This window comes from Ornithorhynchus anatinus, chromosome X5, assembly GCF_004115215.2.
Source record: "Ornithorhynchus anatinus isolate Pmale09 chromosome X5, mOrnAna1.pri.v4, whole genome shotgun sequence".
NCBI lineage: Eukaryota > Metazoa > Chordata > Mammalia > Monotremata > Ornithorhynchidae > Ornithorhynchus > Ornithorhynchus anatinus.
In genome coordinates, this window is record NC_041753.1 from 7,717,723 (window position 1) to 7,734,256 (window position 16,534).

At 65.6% G+C, this 16,534-nt stretch overlaps 1 protein-coding gene across 1 annotated transcript in view; it reads left to right on the top strand.

Moving 5' to 3' along the window:
* The first annotated feature begins 3,400 nt into the window (after positions 1–3,400).
* Positions 3,401–16,534, top strand: part of TNXB (tenascin XB) — a 49,220-nt gene continuing 36,086 nt past the window's right edge. The window contains 9 exon segments of the mRNA XM_039910820.1: positions 3,401–3,733; positions 4,962–5,120; positions 6,059–6,283; positions 10,109–10,246; positions 10,248–10,560; positions 10,776–12,644; positions 13,420–13,535; positions 14,449–14,605; positions 15,409–15,672. Of these exon segments, the coding sequence (XP_039766754.1) occupies positions 10,172–10,246; positions 10,248–10,560; positions 10,776–12,644; positions 13,420–13,535; positions 14,449–14,605; positions 15,409–15,672 (2,794 nt within the window). The 5' untranslated portion in view covers positions 3,401–3,733; positions 4,962–5,120; positions 6,059–6,283; positions 10,109–10,171.

A 16,534-nucleotide genomic window follows, 5' to 3' on the forward strand; every position in this document is an offset into this window, starting at 1 on the left:
CACCTACCGAATTCCCCTCGCTTTTTGCCTCCTGTTTTTTTCCTAATGGCATTTGCTAGGTGCTTACTCTGCATCCGGCACTGAACTAAGCGCTGGAGTAGACACAGCATGATCAAGATGGACACAGTCCCTGTCCCCCGTGGAGCTCACGGTCTTAAGCCCCATTTTATATATGCGGTAACTGAGACCCAGGTAAGTGAAGTGACTTGCCTAAGGTCTCGTAGACAAGTGGAAGAGCTGGGATTTGAACCCAGGTCCTCTGACTCCCAGGCTTGGGCTCCTTCACTAGGTTTCCACTGGCCACACTGCTCTGTTTTCCTTATCTTGCCCAGTGTCTCCCCGCTGCCCCGTTTTCCCTTTCCCCTTCTAATTTTCGCACCATTTCCTCACCCAATACCTTCTGTGCCTGTCCTCATCCCTCTTCTCCCTCCCCGTCCTTTCCCCATCCTCTCTCCTCCCTGTGTCCTCCTCCCAGTCGCCCTCACCCACTTCCTGTCCCTCCACCCTTTCCCCCTCCTCCTCCTCTTCCTCCTCCTCACCCCCACCCCCATTCCAGTCCCCCACCATTCCCTTCCCAGCTGTGGGGGCCAAGACCGGGGAGCCCAAAGTTTGTCTCATCGCTTTGCTATGGCTTCTGGATGCAGTACATCTGGATTCCGGGGCCCAGATGTGTGGTTGCCACAGCGACCCCGGTCCCTGTGGTAAATATGAGCGTCCCCCCCCACACACACACATACACACACACACACACACACCGGAGAGGAAAACAATTGCGCGAGTTCTCGCTGTCACGAGATTTCCCACCCGACCCACATCACCCGTCTCCCCAGACGTCGGAAACCCTCTGGTTCCGAGCAGTTCTCCGTCCACGACTGCTTCTGTCTCCTCTCTCTAGCTCGGTGTCTCCATCTTTGTCCCTCTCCCTGGCCTGTCCTCTCCATCTGCTCTCGGACCCCTCCCCAAATTCCAACACGATCTTCTCTTCCTCCCATTCTCTAGCTCTGATCCCTCAGCTTTCGTCACCTCCTATCCCACCCGACACCAGAATCCAAGTTTTTCAATGTTCTGTTCGGGTTCATTTTCGAGAAAAGAAGTTCGGTTCTTCACCCCCATCTGAGAGCCAATGAACTTCCACCGGGTTTAAGCCCTCTCTGGTTTTCTTCCCCGGCTTCTCTGTTTCCAAACCTCTTCCCCTTTGTCTCTTTCTCTTCTTTTTTAAAAGCTATTTGTTAAGCATTTACTGTGTGTCTAGCACTGTACTGAGCCCTGAGGCAGATTCAAGCGAATCAGGTTGGGCACAGTCCAGACCCAAATGGGGCCCACAACCTTAATCCCCATTTTGCAGATGAGGGAACCGAGGCACGGAGAAGTGAAGTGAAGTGTCCAAGGTTCCACGGCGGGCAACCGGCAGAGCCGGGATTAAAGCCCAAATCCTTCTGACTCCCAGGCCCGTGCTCTATCCGCTCGGCCGCATGTCTTCTTCTCACCCTGGAACCCTCTTCTTGCCAACGCATGCCACTCGGACCGGACATCTTTCCTTCCCCAACACCCCTCTCCCCCTCTGACTTTGGGTCTTCTCCCTTCCTCTTGCACTTTCTTCCCTGGTCTCTTTTATCTATTGGCCTTTCACGTCGTCGTCGTCGTCGTCCTCCCCGTTGCCCACATTTCCTGCACTCTCACCACTCTTCCCTCTGGCCCCCAGACCCTTGGAGTTTCGGGGGTGAGGGAAGCTGCCACAAGGTAGAGGTTTCCCCTCGGGGCTTATATGACTAGGGAAGGAGCTTGACCTTATGGTGAGAGCCCTCAGGTCTTTCCTGCCTCCTCCTCCGGAACTCAGGTGTCCCCTGTCTCCTCTTCTCCCCTAGCCCCCTGCATCCTGGCCTCCTGCCGGGCCCCTTCGCCCTGCTCCGGCCCCTCCAGCTCTCCAGCGGAGGGATGGGGAGAGGACAGACCAGCACTACCTGCCCTGGCTCCAGCCATCCGAGCTTGGGTCAGATGGGAGGCCGCGGGGAGGCTGGACTTGCCAAGAGGCTGACCTCATCCTCTCCACCGAGGCCAGGAAAAAACTAGCCACACACGCACCCGGACATTCGGACACCCACGGGGATGCCGGCACGCGGGCGGACTCGTGCACACGGGGACCCACGCCGTCTCCGCCTGGGAGAACACAGGCCCGAGGGCCCGGCCGCTCACCTTCCCCGACGCAGCAGGACCCCCCTGGCCCGGGGGCGGGCGCGGCCCCTGGACCACCCGCCACGTCCGTCCCGACCCCCGGACCCAAGCTCGCGTGCGCCCCGAGGCCAGCGCGTGGGGACGGTCCGGCTGCTCTGTCGTCTTAGGTGCCCGGGCGAGGCAGCCGTCCTTCCGGACGCGTGCCTCCCGACCGGATCCCACCGCCCGGGCGAGCTCGTCCGGAAGCCCCCTCCCAGGCCCGCGCTCTCCGAGGCTGAGCCCAGGGGATGTGAGCATGTGGTGGGGAGAGGGGGCGGGGGCTTTGGTGGGCAGGGTCCCTGGTGGGTGCAGGGGCAGAGGGAGAGAGCTGGGGTCTGTTGGACCGTTTCCAACCTGATGAATTTCTATCCACCCCAGCGCTTAGAACATCGTTTGGCACAGAGTAAGCACTTCACAAATATCATAAACGAACAAACAAAGAAGCAGCAGGGCCTAGCGGAAAGAGCCCAGGCCTGGGAGGCGGAGGACTTGGGTTCTCGTCCCGGCTCTGCCCCGTGTCTGCTCTGTGACCTTGGGCCAGTCGCTTCACTTCTCTGGGCCTTCATTACCTCATCTGTAAGATGGGGCTTAAGTCTGTGAGCCCTGTGTGGGACGTGGACTATGTCCAACCTGATTATCTCATAGCTACCCTAGCGATTAGTACAGTGCCTGGCACATAGTGAGTACTTAAATAACTATTAAAAAAAAAGGCACTTGGCCCAAGGTGGGAGGAGCAGGGGCTTGTGTAGTGGGGAAGGGAAGGTTGAGGCAAGGGCTTCTGGACCCCTGGAGGAGGAGGAGGAGGATAAAGGAGAGAGTGGGGAGTGGGAGTCGGGGGCAAGTGCTAGAACCAGGACAGTGGGTGGGGGCAGGAACTGGTGCAGGGAGAGAGAGGGGTCATAATGATAACAATAGTCATTGTAATGATGTTTTTTGTTAAGCACTTACCATGTGTCAGCTGTACTAAGCGCTGGGCTGGATGCAAGCAAATCGAGTTGGACAGAGTCCCTGTCCCACATGAGGTTTACAGTCTCAATCCCCATTTTACAGATGAGGTAACTGAGGTGCAGAGAAGTGAAGTACTTGCCTACGGTCACCCAGCGGACAAGTGGTGGAGACGGGATTAGAACCCATGACCTTCGGACTCCCCGGCCCAGGCTCCGCCCACTATGCCATGCAGCTTCTCGTGCTCGGGCCGGGAGGGGAGGACGTGTGACCTCCAGCGGCCCCCCCCGGGCCCCACCGCGTCCCGGCCTCAGGGATCAGTTGAAGGGCAGGCTCCGACCCAGGGCCCTGACTTCCCGTCGCTGAGTGCTCCCCGCTCCCGCCTACCCTGCCGGGGCCGCGTATCTCCCAGAGACGGGCTCCTCCCCGACAGCCCCGCGCTCACCGAGGGGGACCTGGCTCCCGTCAGAAGCTCCGTGGCCCCGGCTCGCTCCGACCCCGGCCCTCCCGGCTAGGCGAAAGCAAGATGGTGGCCGAGACCCAACGTTACGGAGAAGGATGCCCGGGTCCTGGGAAGGTAGGCAGAATGGGAGACGGAGAAGGGGAGCCAGGGCCTGGGGGTGGCTGGGTAGAGCAGCCCTCCTTGGATCCTGCCTTGGGGCGGTGCCCCTCGTCTGGTGGAGAAAACTAAAGGTTATGACTCCCGGGTTCTAGTCTTTAGCTGTCATTGCCCGAGCACAGTCATTGCACAGTCATTGCCCGAGCCTGGGAGTGTCTTTTGCTGACAGATTAAAAACCATTTTTTTTATTATGAACATTATTTGTTAAGCGCTTACTATATGCCAGGACTGTACTAAGCACAGGGTAGATACTTCATTCATTCATTCATTCAATCGTATTTATTGAGTGCTTACCGGGTACAAAGCACTGTACTAAGAGCTTGGGAGAGTACAGTCTAACAACAAGTAGACACATTCCTGCCCACGACGAGCTCACAGTCTAGAGGGGGAGACAAGTTAATGGGGTCGAGCACAGCCCACGTTCCACATGGGGCTCACGGTCGTAATCCCCATTTTACAGATGAGGGAACCGAGGCCCAGAGAAATAAAGTGACTTGGCCAAGGTCACGCAGCAGACGTGGCGGAGCCGGTGTTAGAACCCAGATCCTCTGACTTTCAGGCCTGGGCTTTTTCCATTAGGTTATGCCGCTTCTCTAATCTGATCCTCCAATTCCCCATCTTTCACCCCTCCCTGCACTCTTGCCTTTCTCTGAGAGGCAGCGGAGGCCTCTGGGAAACCCGCTGCCAGGAGGGAGGCCCTGGGCCACTGGCAGGGTGACTGGGGCCAGGGGGATGGGAGAGCTGAACTCGGGTAAGTCAGTGGGTGACTGGGCCGCAGACGTCGCGTCTGGGGTTCGGGTCTTCCCTAACTGCCCCTGGCTCACCCAAGGGCTCCCATCAGGGGCCCTACTCCCCTCCTGGGACTACTCACTCCTTTCCAACTTTTCCGCCCCAGCCCCTTTCCCCGTAAACATTATTTATCTCGACGATTACCTGTCTCCCCCTCTAGACCGTAAGCTCGTGATGGGCAGGGAACCCGTCTACCAACTCTGATGTTCTCCCAGACGCTTAGTACAGTGCTCTGTATGCAGTGAGCGCTCAGTAGTTACCATTGATCGATCCAGCCTCCAGGCAGCCTGCCCCCTCAGGCTCTGGCCGGCCACCCCCCTCTTTCCCCCCGGGACCAAAGTGGTCTGTCCTCCTGGCCCCTGGCTCTCTCCCTCACAGTCCTAGCTCCTTTTCCAGGTTCCAGACACCCTGGCTTCCACTCCTCTGGTTCTGGCTCCGAGCCTCAGGGCTCAGAGCGGGAGGGAGGCAGAAGAAGCAGGAAGGCGAGGGAGAGAAGGGGATCGGAGAAAGGAGGAGCCGAGCAGGTGGGAGTAGGACCTGGAGCACGGGGGAGAGGTAAGGAACGGGAAAAAGCCAAAGTCTTGAGGCGAGATCTGGGACTGAGATGGAGAGAGGGGTGACGGAAGAGGGGGAGAAAGACTCTTGGGGCTGGGGGCCGGGGGGGGATCATCTTGCCTGTCTGTCCTGGGGGAAGAATGCTGAAGGGCAGAGGGAGAGGGGGGTGTGGAGGACCAGGACACCTAAGTCCCGTGAAGGGAGCGCAGACTGAGGGAGGAGACCGTGGAAGCGGGAATTTGGATCTGGGCGGAGAAAGACCTGGAGGTCAGTTAGAGGTGGAAAGGGGACGGACTGTCGGTTAGACTGTAAGCCCGTCAGAGGGCAGGGACTGTCTCTATCCGTTACCGATTTGAACATTCCAAGCGCTTAGCACAGTGCTCTGCACATAGTAAGCGCTCAGTAAATACTGTCGAATGAATGACAGGAATGACAAGTAGAAGAGGGAGAAGGAAGATTTAGAGTTGGAGAATTTCCCAATTCTCTTGTCTCCTCCTCTCCCAAGGCATTTAGTCCAGTGCTCTCCACACAGTAAGCGCTCAATAAAGACGGCCGATGGGACCGACTGAATGAGAGGGGAGGTGGACGAGGGAAAAGGTGGGCAGGGGAAGGAAGTGAGAAGGGTGGGGAGGGAAGCGGGAGTTAGGCAAGAGGGAGACGTTGAGTGCAGAGGAGGGGGAAAGGCAGGGAAAGGGGCAGATGAAGAGGTAGGGGAGATTGGGAATGGAGGGAATAGGGAGGGGGGAGGTCTTAGAGGAGGTGCAAGGGCTTGGAAGGCCGGGACCGAAGGAGGGGGTGTCTCTCTTGTGGGGGGGGATGACACAGACACCGGGCTGAGGAGGGGCCAATGTGGGGGGGGGAGGGATCGAGGGAGGGAGGACCGGTTGTATCTCCTCACCCCTCCCTGACCTCCCGTTATTCCTCCTCTCCTCCCTTAGTTGGCTGCCACGCTCCCTCTTTCTCCGTTGTCATCACCGAGACAGAGGGACGTGCCCTGGGGAGCCCCTGCCCTCGGGGGGCTTAGTGGGCCGATCCCAGGAGTCCCCAGGAGCCCCCGGACACCCCCACCCCAGCGGGAGCCTTCCCGCTTCTCCAGATCCGGGGCAGGACAGGTGCGGAGACTCACCGGCCCGGATTCACTCCGCCTCCTTCGGGACCCCCAGGTAAGGGACGTGGCTGGGTCGGGATGGGGGACGGGGTCCCCGCCTGCCTCGGGGACCGGGGACCGAGGTTCCTCTTTTCTGCCGGTCCCGGGGAAAGAATGCTGAAGGATAGAGAGGATAGGGGGTCTGGAGGACCAGGAAGCTTAAGAACCGAGAAGAAAGCTCAGACCGAGGGAAGAGACCGTGGGAGCGGACGCCGGGATCCCGGGAGGAAGCGGGAACTCGGATCTGGGAGGGGAGAAACCTGGAGGCTTGGAGCCGGGACTGGGGGCAGGGAGGCAGGACACCGGGGTCCCGGGTGGGAGGGGGAAAAAGCGCCTGGGAGGGAAGCGGGATCTGGGAAAGAGCCAGGGTTGGGAGGTGCCTGGACTCCCGGGTTTCGGGAAAGGAGTGGTGGGGGGTGCAGTGGGGTGGGAGAGGCCGGGCCGGGTGTGTGTGTGGTGGTGGGGGGAGGGGAGGGCGTGTGGGGGGGGAATATTGGGCTGCTGCCCGAGTCCAGTCCGGGCCGAGAACCGCGCACTCGTGACTCACGCTGCTCTGGGCCCGGGCCGGGGCCGGGGTTGGGGATGGGGCCCGGGCCGGGGCCGGGGCCGGGGCCGGGGCCGGGGCCGGGGCCGGGGCCGGCTCAGAGCCTGAAGTCCCCAGGGCCGGGAGGCTCTTCCTCCCGGCCCCTCCCCGGCCGCCCCAGCCCCCCGCCCGTCTAAGGGCCTCCCTCTGCCCATCTCCGCTCCTACTCCTCCTGCCCCCCACATACACACGGCTCGGGCGAGGCGGGTAGCGGGCGGGCACTGGGCGGGCGGACCCCTTATCTCGCCTGGAAAGAATTTAATGGCCCAAAAACAGCTGGAAACGGAACTGAGGGGAACTGGGAAACAACTCGGAAACGCTGCAGCTGCCTTGGCCAAAGTGGCCTGGGACAATGTCTTCCCGCCCACCCCCCACAGCTCCCTCCTTCCCTCCCTCCCTCGGTCCCTCCCTCCCCTCCTCTTCCCCCCGGGCTCCACTCCCCGCCCCCACCCCCCACTCAACTGCGCCAGCCCCAGTCCCCCCAGGGACCGGGTGCCCGGGCCCCCAGCTCCTAGGCCCCGGGCCCGCCACTCCCCCCTGCCACGCGAGCCCGCGTGTTCTCCCTCTCCCTCCAGTCCAGGTCGGACCCTCCCCCCCGCCGCCCCACCTCCACCCTCCAGAGAGGACCCCAGCTTCCCCACACCCCAACCCTCTCAGGCAGCCCCTGCCCAAGCCGAAGTTGGCCGGGCCTGAGGGAGAGCCCTGTGGAGGAGGCGGGCTCGGGATCGCCCCTCTCCGTCCCACCCCCGTCCCTGGGAACGGCTCTGTTTTGGGACTCTTCCCTGCCCCCCCGCCGCTCCTGGCTCCCTTCTGCCCCCTGGGAGCCACCACAGTCCCAGATGAGCGAAGTGTCAGAATTGGCTGGAGAGCCGTAAATACCCGGGAAGCTGAGTCACGGGTGGGAGGCCCCCTCCTATCCCTTCCCCATCCATCCCCCCAAAACGGGAGGGAACCAGGGAGGAGATGTGTCCCTCCCCCGCGGGGGTGTTGCGGGGAGGGGGAAGAGGGCTCTTCAACCCCAGGGAAGAGCCGGGGTACCCGCTACCCCCCCGCCCCGCCTCCCCGATCCCTCCGGGAGAGCGAGGAGACAGCTTCTCTCAGACAGGGTGCTCAAGCCTGTGTTGACGGGGAGGGGGACAGAGACGGGGCGGGGAGGAGAGCCGTGGGGTGGCCGGTGGCGGAGGGGAGACCCCTCCCCCCTTCCCCATCTCCGGGGGCTCGACTGGTGTCAGGGAGGCAGGGAGCTGGTTCCCCGTGCCCACCGCCCTCTCACCGGGGTGGAATTCCCCCAGCCTGCGGGGATCGGGGAGGGGGAAGGAAGAGAAGTGGGCGTCTGCCACTCGTCCCGCAGGGGGCCACCGGTTCTCCCATCCCCATATCCGCCCTGGACCCGGACCCACAGGCCAGCCCTGCCCGGGCCCCGCCCGCAGGAAACCCTGCCCGGGCCTCAGCTCCCTGCTGCAGCTGCCGATGCGGGGCTAGCGGGGTGTCTGGGGAGGAGGGCCGGGGAAGGGGAGAAGGAAGTTATCTATCTACGATAACGTGTCGTGGTCATCTACGATATCTACATTGACACGTTATCTACGATAACTTCGGGAAGCCCCGAAGAAGTGGGATGGGGGACGTTGCTCCCCCAAACCCTGCTCCAGTCCCTGCCCTGACTTGTTCCTCCAATCCCTGCTCTCTTACCCCCCACCCTCATCTGCTCTCCCCAACCCCTGCCCTGACCCGCTTTGTCGATCCCCGCTCCCCAAATCCTGTACCCACCCGCTCCCCCAAACCCTGCTCCCTAACCCCCACCTGCTCCCCTAAACCCTGCCCCTCCAATCCCTCCTCCCTAGCCCCCGTCCCCTACCTGCTTCCCCATCCCTAAGTGAGTGGCGGCTTCTCCTACGACCGGTCGGTCAATCAAATCGATCAGTGGTATTTATTGAGCACCTCAGTGTACGGAATCCCGTACCGAGCCCTCGAGAGAGCACAGCTCAATGGAATTGGTAGCGTGATCCCCGCCCACAATCCACTAAGCGACGCCCACCGTTAGGAGAACAAGTGTGTCGCTGCTCTGGCCGGTCCCTCGGCCCCCTGGGTCCCTGGCCTCCCGACCCCGCCGCCCCACCCACTTTAGCGGGCTGGAGGGGTTCTGGCCCAGCTCTCTCCCCAAGAGCTTCCACTTCCCCGGGACCCAAACCAATCCTCAAACCTCAGGATGTGTCACGGGAAGTGATAAACCACCACTCTCACGGCTTTCCACCCTGTGGTTTGGAGACGGAAGAGGGGTCAGATTATCGTTCTTGTTATTGGCGTTAAATCGGTTAAGTTCCATTCTGAGTGCCGGGGGAGATCCGAGTTCATCAGGTCCGACGCAGTCCCCGTCCCACGCGGGGCTCGCGGGAGAAGGTCCGGGGCCCTTCCCCGGCGGGATGGGGTCCGAACCGGGCTGAGCCGCGCCCGGGGGACCACCCGCTGGCTGACCTCCCGGGACTCGGGGACCCCCTGGTGAGGATGGCTCGATTCTGGCCTCCCTTTCTGGGTCCGGACCCCCAGAACAATAATAATGATAATAACGATAACAATATTTGAGCGCTTACGACGTGCCGAGCACTGTACTGAGCGCTGGGATGGGTACAGGTAAAGGGGGTTGGACGCAGTCTCTCAATCCCCATTTTACAGATGAGGTAACTGAGGCGGGGGAAGTGAGTGGCTTGCCCAAGGCCGCACAGCACGTGTGCGGCGGAGCCGCGATGAGAACCCGTGAGCCTCTGACTGCCAGGCCCGGGCTCTAGCCGCTACGCCGAGGGGCTCGGAACTGGGGCCGCGTCGCCCTAGGGTCCGGTGACTCACCGGACTGGACTGGGGCAAGTCACCGGTTTCTATCTGGGCGGGGCAGGGCCGGGCCCGGCCCGGCCCAGTGGAACCCGACTCCGTCAGGTCCGGCGTCCCAGTTTTCAGGTCCCCCTCTCCCCGTACCACCTCGCCACCCTGCAGGCCGCCGCTCCTCCTCCTGAGCGGAGCAGCTCGGACGCGGGGTCCGGGCAACGCCACCACTCTGGACCAAGCGCGGGGTCCTGGGGGTCCCGGCCCCCCGTGGAGAAATGCAATGAGATGGCGCGAAACGGGCCTGCCCCCGCAGAACGGCAGCGCGTGACGCTTAGGACGTGGGTCCCCGAGGCCCCACCCCCGGGGAAGAGGGGACCCTTTGGGGCTCGGGGTCTGACTCCCACCCCCCCCCCCCTTAACCACCCCCTCCTCTCCCCACAGGCCTATGCCTGCCGGGCCCGCCGGGCCCCCGGTCGTCGACTGACTGAGAGCGGCGCCAGAGCGATGCCCCCCGGCGCGCCCCTGGCCCCGGCCCTGGCCCTCCTGGCACTGCTGGGGATGGCGGGAGCCGGGCCCTTCCCCCCCCCGCGGCAACGGGTCGGCCCCGGCCCCGCGTCCCCCTCCGCGACCGGGGAGCCGGGCGGGGGCCTCGGCCCCCCAACTGTACGAACACACGGTGGAGGGCGGGGAGAAGCAGGTGGTCTTCACCCACCGCATCAACCTGCCCCCCGGGGCGGGCTGCGGCTGCCCCCCGGGCACGGAGCCCCCCGCCTCGGGCGCGGAGGTGCGGGCCCTGCAGGCCCGGCTGGAGGCCCTGGAAGAGCTGGTCAGAGGGCTCAGGGAGCAGTGCGCCGGGGGCTGCTGCCAGCCTGGCGTCGCCCAGGCCGGGACCGGTGAGTCGGGGGCCGGGGGAAGGAACGCGGCGGGGGGCGGCGCCGGGTGAGCGGTGGGCTGGGAGGAGGGTCTCGGGGGTGGGAAGGGAGGGGGAGAGTCCCGGGTGGGCCGCCGGCCGGGGGCGGGAACGGGGGCCCGGCAGGGCCTCGATCCACCGGGGTCCGGCCCCTGCCTGAGCCCCGCCGCCCCCCGCCGTTCCCCCCGCCCCGCACAGGCCAGACGGACGTCCGGACCCTGTGCAGCCTCCACGGCGTGTTCGACCTGAGCCGCTGCGCCTGCGCCTGCGAGCCGGGCTGGGCGGGGACCACCTGCTCGGAGCCCGTCGGGGCCCGGCCCCCGGCCCCCGGCCCCTCCCGGCCGTCCCCCTCCTCCGGCCTGTCCTCGCCCTCCTCCTGCCCCGACGACTGCAACGACCAGGGCCGCTGCGTCCAGGGCCGCTGCCAGTGCTTCCCCGGCTACTCGGGCCCCGCCTGCGACCACCCGGCCTGCCCCGGGGACTGTAACCGGCACGGCCGCTGCCAGGCCGGACGCTGCGTCTGCGATCCCGGCTACTCGGGCGACGACTGCGGGGCCAGGAGCTGCCCGGGGGACTGCCGCGGCCGCGGCCGCTGCCAGGACGGGCGCTGCGTCTGCCGGCCGGGCTACACGGGCGAGGACTGCGGGAGCCGGGCCTGCCCGCGGGGCTGCAGCCAGCGGGGCCGCTGCCAGGACGGACGCTGCGTCTGCGACCCGGGCTTCGCGGGCGACGACTGTGCCCAGCGGGGCTGCCCGCGGGACTGCAGCCAGCGGGGCCGCTGCCAGGACGGGCGCTGCCTCTGCCACCCGGGCTACGCGGGCGAGGACTGCGCCCAGCGGACCTGCCCGGGAGACTGCAGCCAGCGGGGCCTGTGCCGGGACGGACGCTGCGTCTGCGACCCGGGCTACGCGGGCGAGGACTGCGCCCAGCGGAGCTGCCCGCGGGACTGTAGCCAGCGGGGCCAGTGCCGGGACGGGAGCTGCGTCTGCGACCCGGGCTACGCGGGCGAGGACTGCGCCCAGCGGAGCTGCCCGCGGGACTGTAGCCAGCGGGGCCAGTGCCGGGACGGGAGCTGCGTCTGCGACCTGGGCTACGAGGGCGAGGACTGCGCCCAGCGGAGCTGCCCGCGGGGCTGCAGCCAGCGGGGCCGCTGCCGGGACGGGCGCTGCGTCTGCCACCCGGGCTACGCGGGCGAGGACTGCGGGACCCGCACCTGCCCCCTCGGCTGCCGGGGCCGCGGGCGCTGCCGGGCCGGGGTCTGCGTCTGCGACCCGGGCTTCACGGGCGAGGACTGCGGGACGAGGAGCTGCCCGGGGGACTGCCGGGGCCGCGGCCGCTGCGAGGACGGGCGCTGCGTGTGCTGGCCGGGCTACGCGGGCGAGGACTGCGGCTCCCGGAGCTGCCCCCACGACTGTCGGGACCACGGGCGCTGCCGGGACGGGCGCTGCGTGTGTGATGCCGGCTACACGGGTGAGGACTGCGGGTCGAGGAGCTGCCCTGGCGACTGTAACCGGCGGGGACTCTGCCGGGACGGACGCTGCGTCTGCGACCCGGGCTACGCGGGCGAGGACTGTGGCACCCAGAGCTGTCCCCACGACTGCCGGGGCCGCGGGCGCTGCCAAGCCGGGCGCTGCGTGTGCGATCCCGGCTACGTGGGCGAGGACTGTGGGACGAGGAGCTGCCCGGGCGACTGTAACCGACGGGGCCTCTGCCAGGACGGGCGCTGCGTGTGTGAGCCGGGCTACAGCGGGCCGGCTTGCGGCACCCAGAGCTGCCCCCACGACTGTCGGGGCCGCGGGCGCTGCGTCCAGGGCACCTGCGTATGCCAGGAGGGCTACGGCGGCGCCGACTGCGGGCGGGAGGAGCCGGTCGGGGCGGGCCAGGGCTGCCCGGGGGGCTGTGGGCCACGTGAGTTGTGCCAGGCCGGCCGCTGCGTCTGCGTGGAAGGCTTCCGCGGGCCCGACTGCGCCATCCAGACGTGCCCCGCCGACTGCCGGGGCCGCGGCCGCTGCCGCCAGGGGATCTGCGTCTGCCAGGAGGGCTTCGCCGGCCAGGACTGCGGAGAAGGTGAGCGCGGGGCACGGTCCGCCCGACCCCGACCCCGGCGCTGGGGGTGGACACCGCCTCCTGGGCCGTGGGGCGGGGGCCGGTGGAAACGGGCCCCCGAGGAGAGATGCCCGGGAGCGGGGGGGCGCCGGGCGGCCCGAGGAGAAAACGGTGGCCCGATTCCACGGGCGGAGGGACGACCGCAGGGTCAGATCCGAGACGGGGAGGCCGGGGGGGGGGGGGGAGAAGGACACAGAGAAACGAGTGTGGCGGTCTGGGCAGCGGGGGTGGGGAGGAGGAGGAAAGCCCAGTGACCATCAAGAAGCCCCTCTGCGGGTCCCATTGCCACCCCCCGGGGGGCTCAGGTTTCGGCAGTGAAGGAACTCTTTCAGGGCCTCCTCCCCTGCCCGCCCCCGGCTCCGAAACACCTGGACCCGCTTCAGAGAGCCGAGAAGGAAAGCAAGGAAGCCCGGAACCCGGAGCCCCGGGGCCCAGCTCTGAAAGGGCCTATAGTTCTCACCCCCGCCAGCCCCACCCGACCCCTCCGCCCTGGCCGGGCTCAGGAGGGCGGGGGCGCGGGATTCCTGGGGCCAGAGTAGACACCGGAGTCTAGTGGGGAGAGGAGAGGCCTCCACCATTACCCTCTTTTCCCCTCCCTGGGCCTCAGTTTCCCTCTGCTCGCCCCCGAAAGGAGCCGCTGGGTGTGGGAGGGGGCAGGGGGCGGGCCCAAACTCTTTCCTGAGGGTTTGCTCCCCGCCCCCCCACCTCACCTCCACCTCCATGCGGCGACCCGCAGAGATCCCCCAGGTGGAAGGGGTGAGAGTTCACCTACTGGAGGAGACGACGGTGAGGACCGAATGGACCCGGGCCCCGGGGCCCGTGGACGCCTACGAGATTCAGTTCACCCCCACGGTGAGGACGGAGTTGGGGCCGGGGTCCCGGGGGCGGGGGCCGAGCCGGCGGCGGAGGGCCCCGGGGCCCGGATGCCCGTCGCCGCCATTCCCCTCATTTAGGGACGGGGGAGGGTCTGTCGCCCCGCCCACCCCGTGGGGAAGCCCCTTCGGCTCGTGGGCCCCGGGGCCCGGAGCAGGGCGACGCAAAACCCCAACCATCTTCCTCCCTCCCGGCCCCGCCCAGGAATGGGGGCGAGGGTGATGGGGGAGGAACTGAATCCACCATCGGTGATCCCTCAATCAAAGGGATTTATTGGGCACTCGCTGCGTGCACAGCACTGGACTAAACCCCACCTGCCTTCTCCCTCACTCGAATTCATCGGTCGGTCAAGCGACGCTATTTATTGAACGCCGAACTGAACGCTTGGGAGAGACCAGCGCAATACCCGGTCGGCCACGGGTCGAAACCTCCACCTGCCCTCCCGCCGTGCCCTCGCATTGCTCCTGGCCGAAGAGGGGGAGAGGCCGGGGGAGACCCCACAACATCCGATCTCCCCTCCGGCCTCCGAGCCTCGGTGTTAGCGGTCCCTTCCGCCCACTCGCCCCTGGGGCCCCGGGCGGGGCTGAGAACGGCCTCCCTAGCAGCCTGGCCTAGTGGACGGAGACCGGGCCTGAGAGTCAGATGGTCGTGGGTTCTATTCCCGGCTCCGTCACTTGTCTGCCGTGTGACCTCGGGCAAGTCATTTCGCCTCTCTGAGCTTCAGCGACCTCATCTGTACCGTGGGGATTAAGACTGGGAGCCCGTTGTGAAATGGGGCTCTGTCCAACCTGATCTGCTCGTATTCCCCCCAGCGGCGCTGCGTACGGTGCCTGGCACGTAGTCGGCGCTTCACGAATGCCGCCGTTATTATTTCTCCCGCTCTCTCTCTCAGACGGAGGGGATGGGACCCCCCTTCTCAGCCCGCGTGTCCGGCTCGGCCTCGGCCTTCGACCATAGTGGACTGGCCCCGGGACAAGAATACAACGTCGCAGTCCGTGCCCTGAGGGGACCCAGCCGGGGCCCGCCCGCCTCCCAGACCATCACCACCAGTGAGAACCGAACGCCTCCAGGAGAGATTTGGGGAGGGGGCCACGGTGGGGGGCACATCGGCCTCCTGGACCCCTGGGTACTGGTGGGGGGGGGGGGTGGGTCTTAGGGACAGGAGGCCTGATTTCTTGGTGGCAAAACTGGAAAGTCGGGGAGGGGAGCGACCCCTCACCCCTCTGCCCATTCTCGAGTCCAGCTGAGGGGAGAGAACCTGGGAGCCAGAGTCTGGAGCCCTGGGTTCTAATCCCGGCTCCGCCACCAGCCCGCTCTGTGGCCTCGGGCATATCGCGTCATCATCATCATCACTACAGTACTTGTTAGCCTCTTACTAGGTGCCAAGCACTGTACTGAGTGCTGAGGTAGGTACAAGTTAATCAGGTTGGACGTAGTCCCTCTCCCACACGGGGCTCACAGTCTGAGTAGGAGGGAGTAGGATTGAATCCTCCTTTTATAGATGAGGGAACTGAGGCAGAGAGAAGTGAAGTGGCTTGCCCGAGGTCACACGGCAGGTACGTGGCAGAGCCGGGATGAGAACCCGGGTCCTCTGACCCCCAGACCCGGGCTCTTTCCATTAGGCCACGCTTCTTCCCTTCTCTGGGCCTCAGTGTCTCCAGCCCTAAAGCGGGGATGAAATACCTGTTCTCTCCCCGCCTCAAACAGCGGGAGAGGGGATGGGCCGTCCCACCTCCACCGGAGCGCTTACCGTAGCACTCGGCCCCCGGCGGGAATCGCCCAAGTAGCAGGGTGCCGGTGACCACGGGGGTCGTCGTTCAGTAACGGCCGCATCTCCCCTCGCCCCGCGCAGTGATCGACGGGCCCACCGACCTGCGGGTGACGGACGTGACCCCGACCACGCTGCGGCTGGCCTGGCTGCGGCCCCGGGCCGAGGTGGACCGCTTCGTCGTCTCCTACGTGAGCGCCGGCAACCAGCGGGTGCGGCTGGACGTGCCGCCCGACCAGGAGGGGGTCCTGCTGGAGGACCTGATGCCCGGCGTGGAGTACGTGGTCACCGTCACCGCCGAGAGAGGCCGGGCCGTCAGCTACCCGGCCTCCGTCAGGGCCAACACAGGTACCGCCCGCCCGGCCCGGGCCGGGGAGCGAGCGGGCAGGGGGACCGCCAGAGAGGGCCGGGGGGGTCGGGGCCGGTGCTCCACTTTCCCCCCGCCACCTCCCCGTCCCCAAATCTCCCCTGGAGACCCTCGGTTCTCCCCGGTGGGGATGGTCTGGGCACGGACTACAACTTCACGGACAAGAGAAACGGTGTGGCCTAGTGGAAGGAGGCCAGGCCCGGGAGTCAGAGGACCCGGGTTCTCATCCCGGCTCCGCCGCTTGCCTGCTGGGTGACCTGGGGCAAGCCACTTCACTTCTCTGGGCCTCTGTCGCCTCCTCTGTGAAAAGGGGATTCGATCCCTGTTCTCCCTCCTGCTTAGGCCGGAAGCCCCACGTGGGACCCGATGGTCTTGTCTCTACCCCAGCACTCATCTCCTCTCCCTGGACGGGCTGCGGGGCCGGTTAGTACAAGCACTTAGTGTAGTGCTTGGCACACAGTAGGCGCTAAACGAATAACACAGGGGTGACCCGTCCTTTACCCCGGCCCCCGACCCCGTGGGGGAGCTAGGGGGACCCCGTGGGGGGACTGGGGGAACCCCGGTGTTCTTTCCTGGGGTTCCCGGGCCTCAGGAGTCAGCCAAGGCGTCTGGACAACCCTCCTCAGCGGGTCGGTTTATCAGTCAGTCGGTGCTATCTATCGAGCGCTCACCGTGTGCGGATCACTGGACTAAGCGCTTGGGAGAGTCCAACACAACAGAGTTGGTAGGCACGTTCCCTGCCCGCAGCGAGTTTGCGGTTTACGGAGGGATGTGTCCGTAACCGGCCTCCAGGCCCTGGAGGGTGGGGCGGGGAGAACAGCGAACCCACCCGCCAATTCCCGT